The sequence below is a fragment of the Mya arenaria genome, chromosome 6 (genome assembly GCF_026914265.1).
Source record: "Mya arenaria isolate MELC-2E11 chromosome 6, ASM2691426v1".
Lineage (NCBI taxonomy): Eukaryota > Metazoa > Mollusca > Bivalvia > Myida > Myidae > Mya > Mya arenaria.
This window is the reverse complement of record NC_069127.1, coordinates 19873137-19894936: the sequence shown is the minus strand read 5'-3', so window position 1 is coordinate 19894936 and position 21800 is coordinate 19873137. Positions and strand designations below refer to the sequence as shown.

At 40.0% G+C, this 21800-nt stretch overlaps 1 protein-coding gene across 1 annotated transcript; it reads left to right on the top strand.

The window, feature by feature from the left end:
• The first annotated feature begins 5952 nt into the window (after nucleotides 1-5952).
• LOC128236425 (superoxide dismutase [Cu-Zn]-like) lies at nucleotides 5953-18844 on the top strand. The gene is made up of 6 exons (XM_052951285.1): nucleotides 5953-6063; nucleotides 6260-6374; nucleotides 9076-9167; nucleotides 13875-14059; nucleotides 17634-17757; nucleotides 18716-18844. The coding sequence occupies exons 2-6, from the start codon at nucleotides 6260-6262 to the stop codon at nucleotides 18818-18820; spliced, it is 621 nt and encodes a 206-aa protein (XP_052807245.1). The 5' UTR covers nucleotides 5953-6063; the 3' UTR covers nucleotides 18821-18844.
• The last annotated feature ends 2956 nt before the right edge of the window (nucleotides 18845-21800 follow it).

Sequence of the window (21800 nt, the reverse complement as noted above, 5' to 3'; positions counted from 1 at the left end):
AAATCAAGAGTATGAAACACATCTATGCTTCAACCGTTCTTACGTAAGAATGGCAGTGAATAGTGCATTAATTCGAGCACAAACACAATAATGAACAAATAAGGAGCGAAAGGGAATTATAACTCGGCAAATCGGCGAAGACCTGTTGAACAGCAGTGACTGCGACGGCTAAGCCCGTTAAACAGCAGCAGATACAGCAAGGACTTAGCCTATTAAACAGCAACAGATACAGCAACGGCCAAGCCCGTTAAACAGCAGCAGCGACAGCAACTGCTTAACCCGTTAAACAGCAGCAGCGACAGCAACTGCTTAACCCGTTAAACAGCAGCAGCGACAGCAACTGCTTAACCCGTTTAACAGCAGCAGCGACAGAAACGGCTTAGCCCGTTAAACAGCAGCAGCAACAGCAATGGCTAAATCCATTAAACAGCAGCAGCGACAGCAACTGCTTAACCCGTTAAACAGCAGCAGATACAGCAACGGCCAAGCCCGTTAAACAGCAGCAGCGACAGCAACTGCTTAACCCGTTAAACAGCAGCAGCGACAGCAACTGCTTAACCCGTTAAACAGCAGCAGCGACAGCAACTGCTTAACCCGTTTAACAGCAGCAGCGACAGAAACGGCTTAGCCCGTTAAACAGCAGCAGCGACACCAATGGCTAAATCCGTAAAACAGCAGCAGCGACAGCAATGGCTAAATCCGTAAAACAGCAGCAGCGACAGCAATGGCTAAATCCATTTAACAGCAGCAGCGACAGCAACGGATAAATCCGTAAAACAGCAGCAGCGACAGCAATGGCTAAATCAATTAAACAGCAGCAGCGACAGCAATGGCTAAATCCGTAAAACAGCAGCAGCAACAGCAATGGCTAAATCCATTAAACAGCAGCACCGACAGCAATGGCTAAATCCATTAAACATCAGCAGCGACAGCAATGGCTAAATCCGTAAAACAGCAGCAGCGACAGCAATGGCTAAATCCATTAAACAGCAGCACCGACAGCAATGGCTAAATCAATTAAACAGCAGCAGCGACAGCAATGGCTAAATCCGCAAAACAGCAGCACCGACAGCAATGGCTAAATCCATTAAACAGCAGCACCGACAGCAATGGCTAAATCCATTAAACATCAACAGCGAGAGCAACGGCTAAATCCATGAAACAGCAGCAGCGACAGCAACGGCTAAATCCGTTAAACAGCAGCAGCGAGAGCAACGGCTAAATCCATTAAACAGCAGCAGCGACAGCAACGGCTAAATCCATTAAACAGCAGCACCGACAGCAATGGCTAAATCCATTAAACAGCAGCACCGACAGCAATGGCTAAATCCATTAAACATCAACAGCGAGAGCAACGGCTAAATCCATTAAACAGCAGCACCGACAGCAATGGCTAAATCCATTAAACATCAGCAGCGAGAGCAATGGCTAAATCCATGAAACAGCCAGCAGCGACAGCAACGGCTAAATCCGTTAAACAGCAGCAGCGACAACAACGACTAGGCCCGTTAAACAGCAGAGACGGCAACGGCTAAGCCCGTTTCACAACAAAGGACGCAATGACTAAGCCCGTTTAACAGCAGAGACTGCAACGGCTCAATCCGTTAAACACAGCAGTGATAGCAACGGCTTAACCCGTTAAACAGTAACGGAGACAGCAACGGCTATACCCGTTAAACAGCAGCGACAGCAACGGCTATACCCGTTAAACAGAAGCAAGAGCAATGGCTGAACCCGTTAAACAGCAGCGACAGCAACGACTTAACCCCGTTAAACAGCAGCGGCAGCAACGGCTATACCCGTTAAACAGCAGCGACAGCAACGGCTATACCCGTTAAACAGCAGAGACAGCAACGGCTATACCCGTTAAACAGCAGCGACAGCAACGGCTATACCCGTTAAACAGCAGAGACGGCAACGGCTTAACCCGTTTAAACAGTAACAGAGACAGCAACGGCTTAGCCAGTTAAAAAAGCAGCAGAGTCTGCAACGGCTAAGCCCATTAAACAACAGAGAGAGCAACGGCTAAGCCCGTTACAAAACAGAGGGAGCAATGACTAAGCCCGCTTAACAACAGAGGGAGCAACGGTTAAGCCTGTTACAGAAACTGCAATGCCTGTTAAACAACATGGGGAGCAACGACTTAACCTGTTAAACAGCAGCGACAGCAACGGATGAGCCCGTTAAACAGCAGCGACAGCAACGGCTATACCCGTTAAACAGAAGCAAAAGCAACGGCTAAACCCGTTTAACAGCAGCGACAGCAACGGCTAAACCCGTTTAAACAGAAGCAAGAGCAACGGCTAAACCCGTTAAACAGCAGCGACCGCAACGACTTAACCCCGTTAAACAGCAGTGGCAGCAACGGCTATACCCGTTAAACAGCAGCAGATACAGCAACGGCAATACCCGTTAAACAGCAACGACAGCAACGGCTATACCCGTTAAACAGCAGAGACAGCAACGGCTATACCCGTTAAACAGCAGAGACAGCAACGGCTATACCCGTTTAAACAGCAGCGACAGCAACGGCCTATACCCGTTAAACAGCAGAGATAGCAACGGCTATACCCGTTAAACAGAAGCAAGTGCAACGGCTAAACCCGTTTAACAGCAGCGACAGCAACGGCTATAACCGTTAAACAGAAGGAAGAGCAACGGCTAAACCCGTTTAAACAGCAGCACGCAACAACTTAACCCCGTGAAACAGCAGTGGCAGCAACGGCTATACCCGTTAAACAGCAGCGACAGCAACGGCTGTACCCGTTAAACAGAAGCAAGTGCAACGGCCTAAACCCGTTTAACAGCAGCGACAGCAACGGCTATAACCGTTAAACAGAAGCAAGAGCAACGGCTAAACCCGTTAAAAAGCAGCGACAGCAACAACTTAACCCCGTTAAACAGCAGTGGCAGCAACGGCTATACCCGTTAAACAGCAGAGACAGCAACGGCTATAACCCTTAAACAGAAGCAAGAGCAACGGCTTAACCCGTTAAACAGCAGCGACAGCAACAACTTAACCCCGTTAAACAGCAGTGGCAGCAACGCCTATACCCGTTAAACAGCAACGACAGCAACGGCTATACCCGTTAAACAGCAGCGACAGCAACGGCTAAACCCGTTAGACAGCAGCGACAGCAACGGCTATAGCCGTTAAACAGCAGCAGAGACAGCAACGGCTATACCCGTTAAACAGCAGAGACAGCAACGGCTGTACCCGTTAAACAGCAGCGACAGCAACGGCTATACCCGTTAAACAGCAGCAGAGACAGCAACGGCTATACCCGTTAAACAGCAGAGACAGCAACGGCTGTACCCGTTAAACAGCAGCGACAGCAACGGTTATACCCGTTAAACAGCAGCAGAGACAGCAACGGCTATACCCGTTAAACAGCAGAGACAGCAACGGCTATACCCGTTAAACAGCAGAGACAGCAACGGCTAACCCCGTTTAACAGCAGAGACAGCAACGGCTATACCCGTTTAAACAGCAGCAGAGACAGCAACGGCTAACCCCGTTTAACAGCAGAGACAGCAACGGCTATGCCCGTTTAACAGTAGAGACAGCAACGGCTATACCCGTTTAACAGTAGAGACAGCAACGGCTAACCCCGTTTAACAGCAGAGACAGCAACGGCTATAACCGTTAAACAGCAGCAGAGACAGCAACGGCTAACCCCGTTTAACAGCAGCGACAGCAACGGCTATACCCGTTTAACAGCAGAGACAGCAACGGCTATACCCGTTTAACAGTAGAGACAGCAACGGCTATACCCGTTAAACAGCAGCGACAGCAACGGCTATACCCGTTTAACAGTAGAGACAGCAACGGCTATACCCGTTTAACAGTAGAGACAGCACCGGCTATACCCGTTAAACAGCAGCGACAGCAACGGCTATACCCGTTTAACAGCAGAGACAGCAACGGCTATACCCGTTTAACAGCAGAGACAGCACCGGCTATACCCGTTAAACAGCAGCGACAGCAACGGCTATACCCGTTTAACAGTAGAGACAGCAACGGCTATACCCGTTTAACAGTAGAGACAGCACCGGCTATACCCGTTAAACAGCAGCGACAGCACCGGCTATACCCGTCAAACAGCAGCGACAGCAACGGCTATACCCGTTTAACAGTAGAGACAGCAACGGCTATACCCGTTTAACAGTAGAGACAGCAACGGCTATACCCGTTTAACAGTAGAGACAGCAACGGCTATACCCGTTTAACAGCAGAGACAGCAACGGCTATACCCGTTTAACAGTAGAGACAGCAACGGCTATACCCGTTAAACAGCAGCGACAGCAACGGCTATACCCGTTTAACAGCAGAGACAGCAACGGCTATACCCGTTTAACAGTAGAGACAGCACCGGCTATACCCGTTAAACAGCAGCGACAGCACCGGCTATACCCGTTAAACAGCAGCGACAGCAACGGCTATACCCGTTTAACAGTAGAGACAGCAACGGCTATACCCGTTTAACAGTAGAGACAGCAACGGCTATACCCGTTTAACAGTAGAGACAGCAACGGCTATACCCGTTTAACAGTAGAGACAGCAACGGCTATACCCGTTAAACAGCAGAGACAGCAACGGCTATACCCGTTTAACAGCAGAGACAGCAACGGCTATACCCGTTTAACAGCAGAGACAGCAACGGCTATACCCGTTTAACAGCAGAGACAGCAACGGCTATACCCGTTTAACAGCAGAGACAGCAACGGCTATACCCGTTTAACAGCAGAGACAGCAACGGCTATACCCGTTTAACAGCAGCGACAGCAACGGCTATACCCGTTTAACAGTAGAGACAGCAACGGCTATACCCGTTTAACAGCAGAGACAGCAACGGCTATACCCGTTAAACAGCAGAGACAGCAACGGCTATACCCGTTTAACAGCAGAGACAGCAACGGCTATAACCGTTAAACAGCAGCGACAGCAACGGCTATACCCGTTAAACAGCAGCGACAGCAACGGCTATACCCGTTTAACAGTAGAGACAGCAACGGCTATACCCGTTTAACAGCAGCGACAGCAACGGCTATACCCGTTTAACAGCAGCGACAGCAACGGCTATACCCGTTTAACAGCAGCGACAGCAACGGCTATACCCGTTAAACAGCAGCGACAGCAACGGCTATACCCGTTTAACAGTAGAGACAGCAACGGCTATACCCGTTAAACAGCAGCGACAGCAACGGCTATACCCGTTAAACAGCAGCGACAGCAACGGCTATACCCGTTAAACAGCAGCGACAGCAACGGCTATACCCGTTTAAGCCCCACATTTGTTTTATTTCCGAAATTTGATGAGGTCATTAGTTTCATCAAACACTTCGACAAACCTGTTTCCAAAATAATGTTTTGACAATGCTCCGTCAGACGGCCGTATTGTGAAAAGGTTTGTCGAAGTGTTTTAAGAAACTAAACTCGCAATCAAACTCTGGTAAAAGACCGAAGGTGGGGCTCCGTAAGCGGCGTAGACTGTGCTATGTTTCATTTAAAATTGTGAAGAAATAGTGAAGTTATCCTTGTTTAAAGTCCTTTTTCAAATCAAAATATTGCCTTTCGACGTAGCATTTATGACGCAATTTATCACGTGATATACACACACTGGTATAGCATGTGTCTTTAACGCGGTCCACGGACAATATTCACTCATTTCTGAGTTTGAGATTATGAAAAACAAATTTTAAAATAATACAAACAGTTTTTATATAATAACTTTTAACAAGATGTGTTTGTTATAAAAATCATCATCAAAACTCAACTAGAAAGAAAACAGCAATAGAATGAAGGCTTGGGACTGTATGTCATCATGGCCCATTTACTCCCATACACGTACAGTTCAAACAACAACAGCAACGACGTTAACAAACTTTAAAGAACTTTCTTTTCCTTCGCATTTAACTTTATTTCATGGTATTACACATGGTATTCATGGTATTTCATTGATACTAATTAAGTTTTGTCAGCATTAATGACGATGACACAAAACAAGTGTAGTTGGATGTAAGATCTGAAGGAAGTTTCGTGCTCGCATAAATGTCGACGAGGTGAGCGGAACATGTTACACCGTTGGTTACTGGAGATGTTTTGCACAATTAAAACTTAATTTTCATCTTGCGGTTGTATCTTATTTTGTCATTAATAGATGCCACATCTTTTGATCGCAAGATGGTTTAATTGTTTTTTTGTGATTATAGTTTTTTATAGGTTTTGAGATTTTTCTTTTTTTACTTTCACAAAAAGATGGCTGTGTGGCGAGGATTTGAGTGTTTGTTTATTTTTGTGTCTCTGTTCGCGTTATGCTGTGGCCAGTGGGGATGGAGGCTACCGCCGGGATACGCTTGTGTTGAGAGACCAGGTAGGAACTACTTTTAATAGTCTTACATTTTAAATGTCAATGTACAAGTTTGCCTGAAAACAACAATTATGTAATGTTTTTAGTGCTTAGACTTAGCTTACACTTTAAATTACTTATACCAGGTAACGGCCTTTTAATAGGTTATTTCAGGTCACGACTTTTTTGAATAGATTATACCAAATAAAAGTCTTTTAAAACAGCTTATACCAGGTAACGGCCTGCTTATACCAGGTAACGGCCTATTTAGATAGCTTAAATACCAGGCAACGGCCTATTTAGAGAGCTTATACTTGGTAACGACCTGTTTATAACAGGTAACGGCCTATTTAGATAGCTTATACCAGGTAACGACCTGTTTATAACAGGTAACGGCCTATTTAGATAGATAATACCGAGCTACGGCCTGCTTTTATCAGGTAACGGCCTATTTAGATAGCTTATACCAGGTTACGGCCTGCTTATATCAGGTAACGGCCTATTTAGATAGCTTAAACCAGATTACGGCCTATTCGGATAGCTTATACCAGGTAACGGCCTATTTATAAATATTGTACCAGGTAACGGCCTATTTAGATAGCTTATATCAGGAAACGGCCTATTAAGATTGATTATACCAGGTCACTGCCTATTTAGATAGCTTACACCAGATAACGGCCTGCTTATATCAGGTAACGGTCTATTTAGATAGATAATACCGAGCTACGGCCTGCTTTTATCAGGTAACGGCCTATTTAGATAGCTTATACCAGGTTACGGCCTGCTTATATCAGGTAACGGCCTATTTAGATAGCTTAAACCAGGTTACGGCCTATTCAGATAGCTTATACCAGGTAACGACCTATTTATAAATATTGTACCAGGTAACGGCCTATTTAGAGAGCTTATACCAGGAAACGTCCTATTTAGATTGCTTATACCAGGTCACGGCCTATTTAGATAGCTTACACCAGAAAACGGCCTGCTTATATCAGGTATCGACCTATTTAGATAGATTATACCAGGTTACGGCCTGCTTATATCAGATAACGGCCTATTAGAGATTGCTTATACCAGGTCACGGCCTATTTAGATAGTTTACACCAGATAACGGCCTGCTTATATCAGGTAACGGCCTATTAAGATAGCTTATACCAGGTAACGGCCTATTTAGATAGATTATACCAGGTTTCGGCCTATTTAGATAGATTATACCAGGTTACGGCCTGCTTATATCAGGTAACGGCCTATTTAAATAGCTTATACCAGGTAACGGCCTATTCAGATAGCTTACACCAGGTAACGGCCTATTCATATATATTATACCAGGTAACGGCCTATTTAGATAGCTTATACCAGGAAACGGCCTTTTTAGATAGCTTATACCAGGCAATGGCCTATATAAATAGCTTATACCAGGTAACGGCCTGCTTATATCAGGTAACGGCCTATTTAGATATCTTATACCAGGTAATGGCCTATATAAATAGCTTATACCAGGTAACGGCCAGCTTATATCAGGTAACGGCCTATTTAGATATCTTATACCAGGTTACGGCCTGCTTATATCAGGTAACGGCCTATTTAGATAGCTTATACCAGGTTACGGCCTATTTAGATAGCTTAAATACCAGGTTACCGCTTATTTAGATAGCTCATATCAGGTAACGGCCTGCTTATACCAGGTAACGGCCTATTCAGATAGCTTATACCAGGTAACGGCCTATTTAGATAGATTATACCAGGCAACTGCCGGTTTAGATAGATTAGATCCAATAACGGCCTTTTTAGAAATATTTTACTAGGTAACGGTCTTTTCAGATATATTATTAAAGGTAACGGTCTTTTTATATAGATTAGACCAAGTGACGGTTATTTTTAAGATAGATTATACCTGGTAACGGCCTTTTTAAAAGGTTTATACCATGTTATGACCTTTTTAAATAGCTTATACCAGGCAACAGTCTTTAAAGATAATTTATACCAGGTTACGGCCTTTTAGATATATTAGACCAGGTAAAATGGTTACACCAGGTAATGGCCCTTTTTTAATAGCTTATACCAGGCAACAGTCTTTAAAGACTATGTTTACCAGGTAACGGCCTTTTAGATATATTAGGCCAGGTAAAATTGTTCATACCAGGGAATGGCCCTTTTAAATAGCTTATACTAGGCAACAGTCTTTAAAGATAATTATTACCAGGTAACGGCCTTTTTGTTAGATATATTAGACCAGGTAAAATTGTTTAAACCAGGTAATGGCCCTTTTAATAGTATATACCAGGCAACAGACTTTAATGATAATTTATACCAGGTAACGGCCTTTTAGATATTTTATACCAGGTAAAATGGTTCATACCTGGTAATGGCCTTTTTCAATAACTTACTCCAGGTAACTGTACTTGTAGATAGCTTTTACCAGGTAAATGGTATTTCAGATATATTAGACCCGGTAACGACATAATTATTTACAATAGTTTATACCAGGTCACACACGACCTTTTTTAGATCGATCTAAATCCTTTTATCTAATAATCATAAAACAGTATTGATCTTATCAGATAAAAGGGTTCCAATCTGGAAATATTTTCGAATGTTAGACTAGAGTATGTCTTCTTTTCTTTTTTTAAATAAAAACGGTTTTAATTAGGCTTTGATCAGCTATGAAATGTTTTAATTTAATATTAGACAATTATATGATAGATGGACAAATACTATTTTGCAGTACAAGCGATATGTCGACTTCGCCCCAACCCCACCTTGATGTCGAGCGAGTATCGAGATATACAGGGAATTGTTATCTTCACTCAGCGCATCGTATGTACTCGTTAATACGTGTATCTCTTGTTTAATATTGATATCAACTGTATGAGGTTTAGCCCCCTATCTCCCCAGAATCTTCTAGAGTTACTAATGATTTAAAACCATTTTTTATTTTTATTATTGGGGGGAGGGTATGGGGGGTGCACACCGAATAGCGCCAATAATTGAGTGTCTGCCCACCACTTGACACCATCTTGAGCCCCGAGAACGCCCTTGGATACCACGTATCCAAAATGGGGAGGGGGGGGGGGGGGTGTGTGTGGTGGTATCAGCTTTCAGCTTTACCATTAATAACAAATGTTGATGACAGTTTTGTCGCAATTAAATAAATAGCGCTCTTTTTATCTTATCAGATGTAGGTAAATATTGTACAAGTTTTTTTTTTAATTAAAACACACGGTCTAACAAAGAAAACTGCCTACATTATGTAGAGCTTAAAAATTCCGAATGTGAAGGAAGTGTAACGCTACCTAATTACTAATTATCTATTAAACGTTAGATAGTGCATTAATGAATTTGCACGCCGGTTTTTACATTTACACAACCCCAAAAACCATAAATAGGAAGAAAGGAAGAAAGATCTGTGTACTAAACATTAATTAAGCAAGGTTAGAAATACAACCATATTCGATATAGTGCACCAGAGCCGGCGTAGGAATATACACAATGCGGCGAAAATGTTTACAAAAAGTAGACCATGAACAGTGTGTGTATACCACGTGATAAATTGCGTCATAAATGCTTCGTCGGAAGGCCATATTTTGCTTCGAATAAAGAATTAAAACAAAGATTACTTCATTATTTCTTAACCATTTTTAATGAAACAAAGCGCAGTCTATGCCGCTTACGGAGCCCCACCTTCGGTCTTTACCAGCGTTTGATTGAGGGTTTAGTTTCTTAAAACACTTCGACAAATCTGTTCACAATACGGCCGTCTGACGGAGCACTGTCAAAACATTATTTTGGAAATTGGTTTGTCGAGGTGTTTGATGAAACTAAACACCTTATCAAACTCTGGTAATAAAACAAATGCGGGGCTCATAAAGCGGCATAGACTGCCCTCTGTTTTATTTAAAATGGTGTAGTTAAAGAAAAGTTATCTTTGATTACAGGCTTCATTTTAAGCATAATGTTGCCTTCCGACGTAGCATATATGACGTAATTTATCACGTGGTATACATACACTGATGAAAATCCATCATGATGACGAGCGAGAACTTTTAAGTCACAAACGATCCGGCTTTAAAAACCTATTTAGATGGAAAGTAGCTGCTTTGTTGCCGTGGCATCAATCGGAACACCTCGACCATCTCCAAAATTCCTTATGTATTCTAAAGTCAATCGACCAATTTCAAGGCCTTTTCTGCCCATTTTGGGAAAGAGACCCAATACATTTTGGAAAAAATTGCGTCGCAAAAATGCCGAAATTGGGAAATTTTACAGTTAAAAGAACAAGCTTGTCTAGTCTCTACGAATGAGCAAATTACTTGACATTAGTTTCTTTTCCTTTTAAAAGACCCAAAATGACTGAAATATCAACTCTTGGGGTGTAAATATCTATTGCAATAAATCATGACAGATAATATTTCATACTGATCTCTGACTGCGATGAAAATCAATACTTTCTGAATTCAATTATCGCCAAAACTTTACATCACATAATTTATAAGGATGTTGAAAATGAGCCAGTACAGGTAAAAAGAGTTATATTTTGCTTTGGGAATGGGTCCGATTGTAGAACCCGTGGGTACATTAGAAAAAAGCCCTGAATTTGCATTAAAGATAACACTGATTTCTAGTGTTTCACGACCCCAACACCATATACGGGGAGAATTTGACTCCATGTGTGTACTGAACATTAAACAACGTTAGAAAAAAAGTTACTTTTCTCGTAAGAAAAAAAATGGTTGAATGTGACCACTGTGTATTTCGGTAAAATGATCATATCCGGTGTACTTTGCCAAAAAATGCGGTGAAAATGTTAGCAATGAAAAGTAGATCAAGTATATGTAGATCCAACATATTCAGCCTGTTTTTAAAATCACAAACCACTCAGCTTCAAAACCTATAAATATAGAAGGTAGCCAATGGTCTGATATGGTATAAGCATGCTTTAATTCAATGTCCTGTGTTAATTTAACGAAATAAGGCATGTAACAATGAGAAGACACTTCTTAATTGGTGTAATTTGCCCTGTATGCCGATGCATAGGTAAAAGTAGTATTAATAATAATACTTTTAATTATTTGTAGCGTTTAAACATGTATTTTTTACTAATAGTTAGTTCTAATTGGTTCCCAGTCAATGAAAGTAAAGTCCTAGGACTTAACTGCTAAACTGAAATTACTACGCGATCTACTTGCAAAATTCTGACATTATAAACCGTCCGTATACACCCGAGGCTGTTTCGAAGGGAAATGGCCGACGTGCTCCAATTGCAGTGACATGTGTTGGAAAAGAGACAAAAAAGAAAGCACGTAACAACTCAGCAGTTACTTCCGAGCTGGTATAATCTATAGCAATACATAAATGGACATTTCGCGCTGGTAAAACAAATATGGCTGTTACACATGTATTCCATTGTCTTGTTGGTATCAGATGGCTTCATTGATGTTGATGTTGGGAAATGTATGTAATTCTTAATGTTCAGTTGACGCAAGGTTCAAAACATTGTTTTATTACCCTGTTAACGCGTGTTCGTTTGTTGTGTTTTATTAGGGAAAGTGAAAACATTATTTATCTTGGTACACAAAGGATATGATAAATGAATCAGTCCCATTTTCAATGTCATCTTGTACTTTAAGTTACTATTTTGTTTTTAGAAATGATTTTTTTATTGAATAATTATTGTTTTACTGCCATTTGGCGCAATTACAATGCGTCGATTCGATTGTAAAAAAACAACAACACTTCATGTCACTTAAGATCATTTCATGGTGTAAATATTGTAACAGTTTCTAAATGTAAACAAAAAAAAAACAACAACACTGAAACCAGTTTACACAGTGAACAATTTAGATGGCGATACTAGTCCAAATAATTGTACGTTGACGGATTTTTTTTAGATTTTTGATATGGCAAATCCTTCAGTTAGGGATTGGAAGAATCCCGTATAACACGTCTATTATTTTAGACTAATGGCGATACATGTTGTTTTTCATGAACTTACATAAATCAATTCTAACATGTAAAGTAACTTACAAAGCAATTGAAGTGTATCAACTAATATTATAGTAAACAAATGATTGTGTTCTTTTTATGTTTGTTATCTATCATTATTGTAATGTAAACATTTCAATTAATATGACATTTTATATGTCTACAATTTCCAATGGACGGATGTCTATGCATAACTTTAAGATTGAAAGAAAAGTGATAACCACATTTCTTTAAACTATTCTTTAAGTGTGTTGTAAATAAACTATTTCAGTGTCCATAATCTGCGTAAATAGATAAAACACATTTATACAAGATGATTTATAAAGAAATGATAGTCAAACGGCTATAACGAAAATCAACAAAAGTATTCGCTTCTTTTTCAATGTGACTGGTCACCGGTCAGGCACAGTGGTTATTTCCCTTTATCAAGTCAAAGCATCGTGCTTGAAAATCGCTACATATTCATCGCATATCATCGTCGGATACCCCCGATGCACAATACGCTATGTATGAAGTGCAACGGAAGGAAGTACCGTGGATGCCGACGATGTGCGCATACCTGTCGAAAGTTACACAGGGTACTAGTAATGCGCTGACAACTCAAGTATGCCATTCATATATGCATATGTATAGTTACTTCCCTTGTTATCATAAACACTCCATCTCACAGTCACATTAAAAAGGATATGAATGCTTTTCTTGATTTTCGTTATAGCTGTTCAAATCAGGTTGCTAAATTTAAGGATTCCCTAAACACCACGAAAGTGCCTGCTTCATTTAGATTTTGTCCAATATCATTGTCCAATCAGGTGATTGGATTTCCATGGACTCCCCAAACACACAACTGTCTGCTTAATTTAGATTTTGCCCCAAACTATTGTCAAATGAGGTGACTTCATCCCCAATAAAATAAAATACTTGCCCTTGGTATATGACTTAATCTTCTCTCGAGGATCGGAGGAGCCTACCTTGCGAACAATTAGTTGCAGCATTGCATTAGAACCAAGACCTGACCGCCTCCCAATTAACCTGGGCTGGCTTCTCTTTCTTCCCTCTGTCCGTCTGTGTACTAGTTTATATGTCATTCATAGTTGTTACTCACCAACGTTTTCGGCTCTAATTAATTCTCTTCGTAGTTCATCTCAACCGGTTTTGAGCGTAAAATCCCCTCTCTGGGCTTCGAACTAGTCTTTAACACCGCACTGCGAAGCGTAGGGGTCAAATCATAATGCAGCCAATAGTCTTAAACTTTGAAACTACCATATTTCCCTTCACCAACTCGATTCAAAATAAATGAAAGTGAGTGTTTCATTAAAATATTGCCCGAAAATATATTGTCAAGTCAGATTGCTTGATTAACAATACATAAAATGATAAATGCAAACATTGACTCTTTATGGTAGGAATTTAATGCAGTTTTTATGCCAATGGAAATAGATTAACTACCATAGCATTTAAATCGGTTTGATTACACAAACTTTTTTCTAGTCTCTTTTCTAACCTGCATACTTTTGTTTCAAACCAACGAATCCAAACACACAGACGTGTTTCGGACACTACTCCCTGCAAGTGAAGATAAACATAGCCGGTCTGCCGGCGAACGGAACCTGGGATTACCACGGGATTCACGTGCACGAGTCAGGTGACATGTCACGTGGATGCGAGTCAATGGGCCCCCACTACAACCCCTACGGCACAGCACACGGATCACCGAGGGACCCTGAAAGGTAATGTCGCCTGATTTACAAAGCTTAAGATTATGGTATATGTTGTATACACATTTTTTTAAATTGAAATACATGTACATTGTACATGTATATATAAATTTACCCCCCCCCCCCATATGTTTTCAAACATGTAGTACTTGTGTAAAATGAAGAAGAATATTTGCATACAAAACTGATGAAGAAAATAAAAAAAAATGTTGATACATTAACACAATTAATCTTCGGATCTCCAAAAATGCCAACTATAAATGAATCGCCCACGAGCAACCATGGGATTAAAAGTTTGCTTATAGCGCAACAGTGGCTTTCAACGAATCGTCACAGTGCTACAGTGGGTTTAAAGGTATCGCCAAAATGTGACAGTGGGTTTGAAGGTATTGCTACAGTGCTACAGTGGGTTTGAAGGTATTGCTACAGTGCTACAGTGGGTTTGAAGGTATTGCTACAGTGCTACAGTGGGTTTGAAGGTATTGCTACAGTGCTACAGTGGGTTCGAAGGAATCGCTACAGTGGGTTTGACGGAATCGCCACAGTGCTACAGTGGGATTGAAGGAATCGCCACAGTGCTACAGTGGGTTTGACGGAATCGCCACAGTGCTACAGTGGGTTTGACGGAATCGCCACAGTGCTACAGTGGGTTTGAAGGAATCGCCACAGTGCTACAGTGGGTTTGACGGAATCGCCACAGTGCTACAGTGGGTTTGAAGGAATCGCCACAGTGCTACAGTGGGTTTGACGGAATCGCCACAGTGCTACAGTGGGTTTGAGGGAATCGCCACAGTGCTGCAGTGGGTTTGAAGGAATCGCCACAGTGCTACAGTGGGTTTGAAGGAATCGCCACAGAGCTATAGTGGGTTTGAAGGAATCGCCACAGTGCTACAGTGGGTTTGACGGAATCGCCACAGTGCTACAGTGGGTTTGACGGAATCGCCACAGTGCTACAGTTGGTTTGATTGAATCGCCACTGAGCTTCAGTGGTGGGTTTGAAGGTATAGCCTCAGTGTAACATTGGGTTTGAATGAATCGCCACAGAGCTACAGTGGGTTTGACGGAATCGCCACAGTGCTACAGATGGTTTGAAGGTATAGCCACAGTGCTACAGATGGTTTGAAGGTATAGCCACAGTGCTACAGTTGGTTTGAAGGTATAGCCACAGTGTAACAATGGGTTTGAAGAAATCGCCACAGTGTAGCAGTGGGTTTGAAGGTATAGCCACAGTGTAGCAGTGGGTTTGAAGGTATAGCCACAGTGTGACAGTTGGTTTGAAGGTACAGCCACAGTGATACAGTTGGATTGATGGTATAGCCACAGTGTAGCAGCGGGTTTGAAGGTATAGCCACAGTGTAGTAGTGGGTTTGAAGGTATAGCCACAGTGTAGTAGTGGGTCTAAAGGTATAGCCACAATGTGACAGTTGGTTTGAAGGTACAGCCATAGTGCTACAGTTGGTTTGATGGTATAGCCACAGTGTAGTAACGAGTTTGAAGGTATAGCCACAGTGTAGTAGTGGGTTTGAAAGTATAGCCACATTGTGACAGTGGGTTTGAAGGTATAGCCACAGTGCTACAGTTGGTTTGAAGGTATAGCCACAGTGCTACAGTTGGTTTGAAGGTATAGCCACAGTGTAGCAGCGGGTTTGAAGGTATAGCCACAGTGTAGTAGTGGGTTTGAAGGTATAACCACAGTGTAGTAGTGGGTTTGAAGGTATAGCCAGATTGTGACAGTGGGTTTGAAGGTATAGCCACAGTGCTACAGTTGGTTTGAAGGTATAGCCACAGTGTAGTAGTGGGTTTGAAGGTATAGCCACAGTGTAGTAGTGGGTTTGAAAGTATAGCCACAGTGTGACAGTGGGTTTGAAGGTATAGCCACATTGTGACAGTGGGTTTGAAGGTATAGCCACAGTGTAGTAGTGGGTTTGAAGGTATAGCCACAGTGTAGTAGTGGGTTTGAAGGTATAGCCACAGTGTAGTAGTGGGTTTGAAGGTATAGCCACAGTGTAGTAGTGGGTTTGAAGGTATAGCCACATTGTGACAGTGGGTTTGAAGGTATAGCCACAGTGGTACAGTTGGTTTGATGGTATAGCCACAGTGTAGTAACGGGTTTGAAGGTATAGCCACAGTGTAGTAGTGGGTTTGAAAGTATAGCCACAGTGTGACAGTGGTTTTGAAGGTATAGCCACAGTGGTGTAGTGGGTTTGAAGGTATAGCCACAGTGTAGTAGTGGGTTTGAAGGTATAGCCACAGTGTAGTAGTGGGTTTGAAGGTATAGCCACATTGTGACAGTGGGTTTGAAGGTATAGCCACAGTGTAGTAGTGGGTTTGAAGGTACAGCCACAGTGTAGTAGTGGGTTTGAAGGTATAGCCACAGTGTAGTAGTGGGTTTGAAGGTATAGCCACAGTGTAGTAGTGGGTTTTAAGGTATAGCCACAGTGTAGTAGTGGGTTTGAAGGTATAGCCACAGTGTAGTAGTGGGTTTGAAGGTACAGCCACATTGTAGTAGTGGGTTTGAAGGTATAGCCACAGTGTAGTAGTGGGTTTGAAGGTATAGCCACAGTGTAGTAGTGGGTTTGAAGGTATAGCCACAGTGTAGTAGTGGGTTTGAAGGTATAGCCACATTGTGACAGTGGGTTTGAAGGTATAGCCACAGTGTAGTAGTGGGTTTGAAGGTACAGCCACAGTGCTACAGTTGGTTTGAAGGTATAGCCACAGTGTAGTAGTGGGTTTGAAGGTATAGCCACAGTGTAGTAGTGGGTTTGAAGGTATAGCCACAGTGTAGTAGTGGGTTTGAAGGTATAGCCACAGTGTAGTAGTGGGTTTGAAGGTATAGCCACAGTGTGACAGTGGGTTTGAAGGTACAGCCACAGTGCTACAGTTGGTTTGAAGGTATAGCCACAGTGTAGTAGTGGGTTTGAAGGTATAGCCACAGTGTAGTAGTGGGTCTGAAGGTATAGCCACGGTGTATTTCTGGGTTTGAAGGTATAGCCACAGTGTAGCAGTGGGTTTGAATTAATTGTCACCGTGATACAGAGGGTTGAAGGAATTGCCACAGTGTGACAGTGAGTTGAAGGGCCAAAACACTAGCTTTTCTAGAAGTCAAGTTTAATGCCTTTTTAAGATTCAATATTTAGCATGCATAACATGTTTTAAATACCCCTTTTATTTGCAAAACTTTCTAGTACAATTAAGACATTTTTAATTGAAGTTTTTTGAATTTCAAGAACTGTTTGATAAAATTTTCGTTTGTTAAATTTGCTCAAGTCCTTTACATCTTGCAACTATTATACATGTTTAACAGTCGCACACGATTGTACCTCAAAACTAAATGAAAACTTATTATTGAAATGTGTTAGTGTTTGAACGAGAATATTGAAATAAACCTCGGGAATTTTTATTGTTTCGCAATTTTTAAAAATAATTTGATTTTTAAGATCATAATATACTGGTAAGAACCTTTTAATGGATTTAACTAGTTTATGTTAGGCCAAAATGTTGCATTTCGAATAACGGTTATTGTTTTTACTATAAAAAAAATATAATTCAATGGTGACTGCCAATTATTTCCTCTTTTCTTTTTAAGTCGGCGTCACGTGGGTGACTTTGGTAACGTGGTAAAGGATCCGTTCGGGAACATCCAGGGGGCGCTGTTCGACAACATAGCCAGCCTTGTTGGCCGAACCTCAATCTTACGCAGGGGCGTAGTCGTAAGTGTAAACACCAAGTTGGGCCTAATAAATATTTAGATCGTTCAATAAATCGGTATATTTTAGCTACTTTAACGGAAAAAATGGCAATTACGTAAATATCTCATGTATTATTGTAAAAAGTTTAACTAAAAGAGCGAAAGTGCGATGAAGTAAAACAAGAAATGGCAGCTTACGACATTTATTAATATGAAATATAAGGTGACCTGTTATCTGGGACCATGGTTACAAACAGGCTCATGTCGGAGTCTAGACTCGGACTCAGAAACGCACTTTTATTAAATAAAAAAAATAATCTCTCAGAGTTCAGACGGTTCGTTAACAAGGCTCCTGGCCTAAATCGTGTAGATGCAGCTATTTTATAATGAAGTTTTTTTTAATGTTAACAACTTGCAATAGAACGTAAGAACGTGTTAACAAATGATGTATGATGTTTAAACATCATTTATTTTGATAGAACATGTTCAAGATTTACAAAGTTAAAGCAAAATCATGGGATTTACTTATAATAAGTAATAATTACAAGTTATATTAAACAAGTGATATATGAACAAATCAAATAATGACGATAGAATTGAGAAGGTAGCTTTGTAGTTTATACTAGGTTTCGTTCTGTTTTACTTTTTTAATAATGGCTAAATGGACTAGACACCAGATGTTACAATTGCAAGAGAAAAAACAACAGATAATTGTCAAACAAACTTATGTTTATATATATATTTGTACTCTTAAACAGATACCATTGTGCGTTATTTATAAACAGGGAAACTTAGATGAGACAGCAACATAATTGTTGCGTTTTATTTATTCTTTTAATCATATAAACAAATTGTATAATCGGCCTCCTTCTAGCTCGTATAGATAATTCTAGGCTTTTTTTGAGGAAATACTGTATTTTCCAATTTTTGGACCATCTGGTGTCTAGTCCCTTTAAACCTTAATATTACACGTGTTCCAGTTGCACGAGATGCAGGACGATCTTGGCAGGGGAATCAACCGGGAGAGCCTCCGGACAGGAAACGCCGGTCGCCGCCTAGCCTGCTGCGTCATAGAACCGTTGTAGCATCGTTCCATTACTGTATATTATAATTATGATGTTGTATGCTTATATTACGTTGGGTTATTATTAACACCATATGCTGATATAAAATTTGATAAGCATTCCTTGATGTGTATCAGTTTTGTTCAAATCGCCCTTGAGCCTAAATAAAACACATTCGAATCGGGTAATCCGACCCGACTTACGAAATTGGCGCCGACCCTACTTTTTTATTGTCAGATGATTAAAAATAAATAAGTGTGTGTTTTAATCATTCGGAACTCCTCTGCCATTTTTATCGAAAACAACCTCGGATCTATGCCAGTACATCAGTTAAAGTAGTTCGTAAATTTTTGAATTATATCATTAGTTAAATGTAGTGTTTTAGAGTTGTATTTATTGATCTAAGTTTAAATTGATTGCCGGTGAAGTGTATTATTGCAAACATGATTAAGACTCCCAAGGGTTAAGTCATAAAGTTTAACTGCTAAATAAAATTACTACGCGATCTACTTGCAGCGGACTTAAACGTTCCACTGTTTGTGTACGTCCAAATACATCCGAGGCTGTTTTCGATAAAAATGGCCGAGGAGTTCCGAATGTTTTAATATGTAGTTTAAAAACTTTAAAGCTTCATGCTGGAGATTAACACCAATCTCCAGTGATGGCAATATTGGGAGGCCTTCGCATTATGATAGACAAAGAGTTGAATTGTGTTTCAAAGAAACGTATGTCGTACAGATTAGTATTTTGGCGTATTGAATTAGAACTCCTCGGACATTTTCAATCGAAATCAAACCTCTGATGTATGCCGGTTCGTCAGTTGAAGAAGTTCGTAATAATAATAACAAGAATATTAGTAATATTAATTAATTGTAGTTTTAACGTGTAAATTGTATAACTAAGTTCAAATTGATTTCATTATTAACCGTTCATATCATGCGAGGTTGTTTTCGATAAAAAAAATGGCAGAGGTGTTTCGATTGGTGTGGCATTATGCTGTTTCCATAAGATAACTTTTATTTCTAATCTTAGATCATGTAATATATGACAAGTAAATAACAATATATAAGTTATGTAGAAAACAAATCCAATCAGTAACCAAGGTTGCAATGCAAAAATCTTGATTCTGTTGTTTTAACACAAACAACAAAAGACCATCTGATCAATATCCTTTAACATGTTTTCCAGTCTTTATTTGTATCTATCAGACTGTTTTTTATTAATTTATGAGAATCAAATCAATAACGTAACAATGTATAAATGCTGTCTCAACTGAATACGCGCTGCTTCCTGATAGTATATTGTGCAGTGGATGCCGACGATATGTGTCACAAGGCTATACTGTTAAAAATGCATTCAATGCTATGCCATGTACAAAATGGTTGAACAGTGGTGGACATACACTTAAAGTCTGACGCCATAATACAGTTATCCACTATCAAAAAGCTCATTTATTCGTGATATAAGGCCAACGCCCACAACACATGACAAATTTAGACATAATACATTCGTTCAAATTTCTGATAAAATACAAATATAAAATTAGTAAATGGAGCCTCATTGTATGTAGCTAAATAATTATGTGCATAATCATGTTTTAATAGATCGAACTTTTTGCAATTTACCCTTTAGATAAAAAGCACTGTTTTACACAAACAACTTATTTACCATGTGTATCCTAAAGTACACAGGCTGCTTGTATAAAACAGTGCTTGTACTGATTTACAAGTGTAATATGACTTTTCAGGACATTTTACATAAAACAATTTAGAAGAATTTGGTTATAAGGATTCAAATGGTACAACTTTCTTGAGTCTTCATACTCTTTACCTTAATGGATAACATAAAAATTCGTCCTCTGGAGCATCAATAGTATTATTGAAATAGTAAATACATAGCCTTTCAACCCTAGAGCTGTCTTTAACAGTAGGTTCAATTAATTGTTAATCAACATTGAAGAAAGAAACACGACTCGTACATTTCCTTTACGCGTTTAAAAACAAAATTGAATGTTATAAGAAAATGACTGAGAGTAGGTTTATTAAAATGCTCATTAATCTTCAACAAGTTTTTGTTAGTCCAATCTTTTTCACTAAAATATTTGTTCAACTCATTTTCTTTTTTTAAGTCAATCTCTTAAATTGGTACGAAAAAAGCACTGTCATACAAAATAAATTTTTCATCTCTTACTTTCTTGTTATCAAGCTTAAAATTATTTAGAATTTATAATATGTATTAAGATTTGATCTTGTACCTGCACAACTGACACCGAATCCCAAAATAAACCTGACAATAAATTAACCTTTACCTTCAATTATACTGTAAAAAAATACCTTGACTGCCAATATTTACCTGGTACATTTAGGGATGTTTCCCTATGAAGCTCTTGTTGGCAGTTTGTCAAAACCATGTCCTTTCTGGTAAAACCTCAAACTCCAGTTCCATCTGAAGTTATAAAACATTCTGGTCAACAATATAGTCCATAAAATACATGGCATTGTGTCTACAATAGCAATATACTCTTTGACACAGACTTATACAGCCCAACAAGACCACCGCAAACTGAATACATATATACACGTGAAAGGAGTATCAGTAGACAGGTCTATTGGGAGGAGGGGGCGGGTGCCTTTAGATAACATGATTCCCATTTCCATACAATATTTATTTTCCCAATATGGATATGTTCAAATCTTTGAAACTAGAACTGCTGCAATGCATAAAGCAAGAATGTTTCAATTGTGAAATTTCAATTTTTGGTACATCTTAATTACTCCATTCTAACCAACTGAAATCCTATTCATTTGAGAATGCTATAGTATATACCAAGTTCATTCACTACACACTGTCATTATTCATATTATCTTAAAACCTTTTAAAAATTCTGTATTTAGCAGAAAAAAGCTCAGACTAAAGACTATTTTCATGCTGTCGTCTTGTTCTTGCATTTTAACATTACCTGATAACATAACATCACTGGAAGTTTTTTTAGTTGCAAGCA

What these genes read in the sequence shown, in the direction of transcription:
- LOC128236425 (XM_052951285.1), top strand. Translation starts at nt 6,260, where the DNA reads ATGGCTGTGTGGCGAGGATTTGAGTGTTTGTTTATTTTTGTGTCTCTG. An exon ending in TTATCTTCACTCAGCGCATC is followed by an intron (nt 9,168 to 13,874) that starts GTATGTACTCGT and finishes CCAAACACACAG; the next exon opens with ACGTGTTTCGGACACTACTC. An exon ending in TCACCGAGGGACCCTGAAAG is followed by an intron (nt 14,060 to 17,633) that starts GTAATGTCGCCT and finishes TTTCTTTTTAAG; the next exon opens with TCGGCGTCACGTGGGTGACT.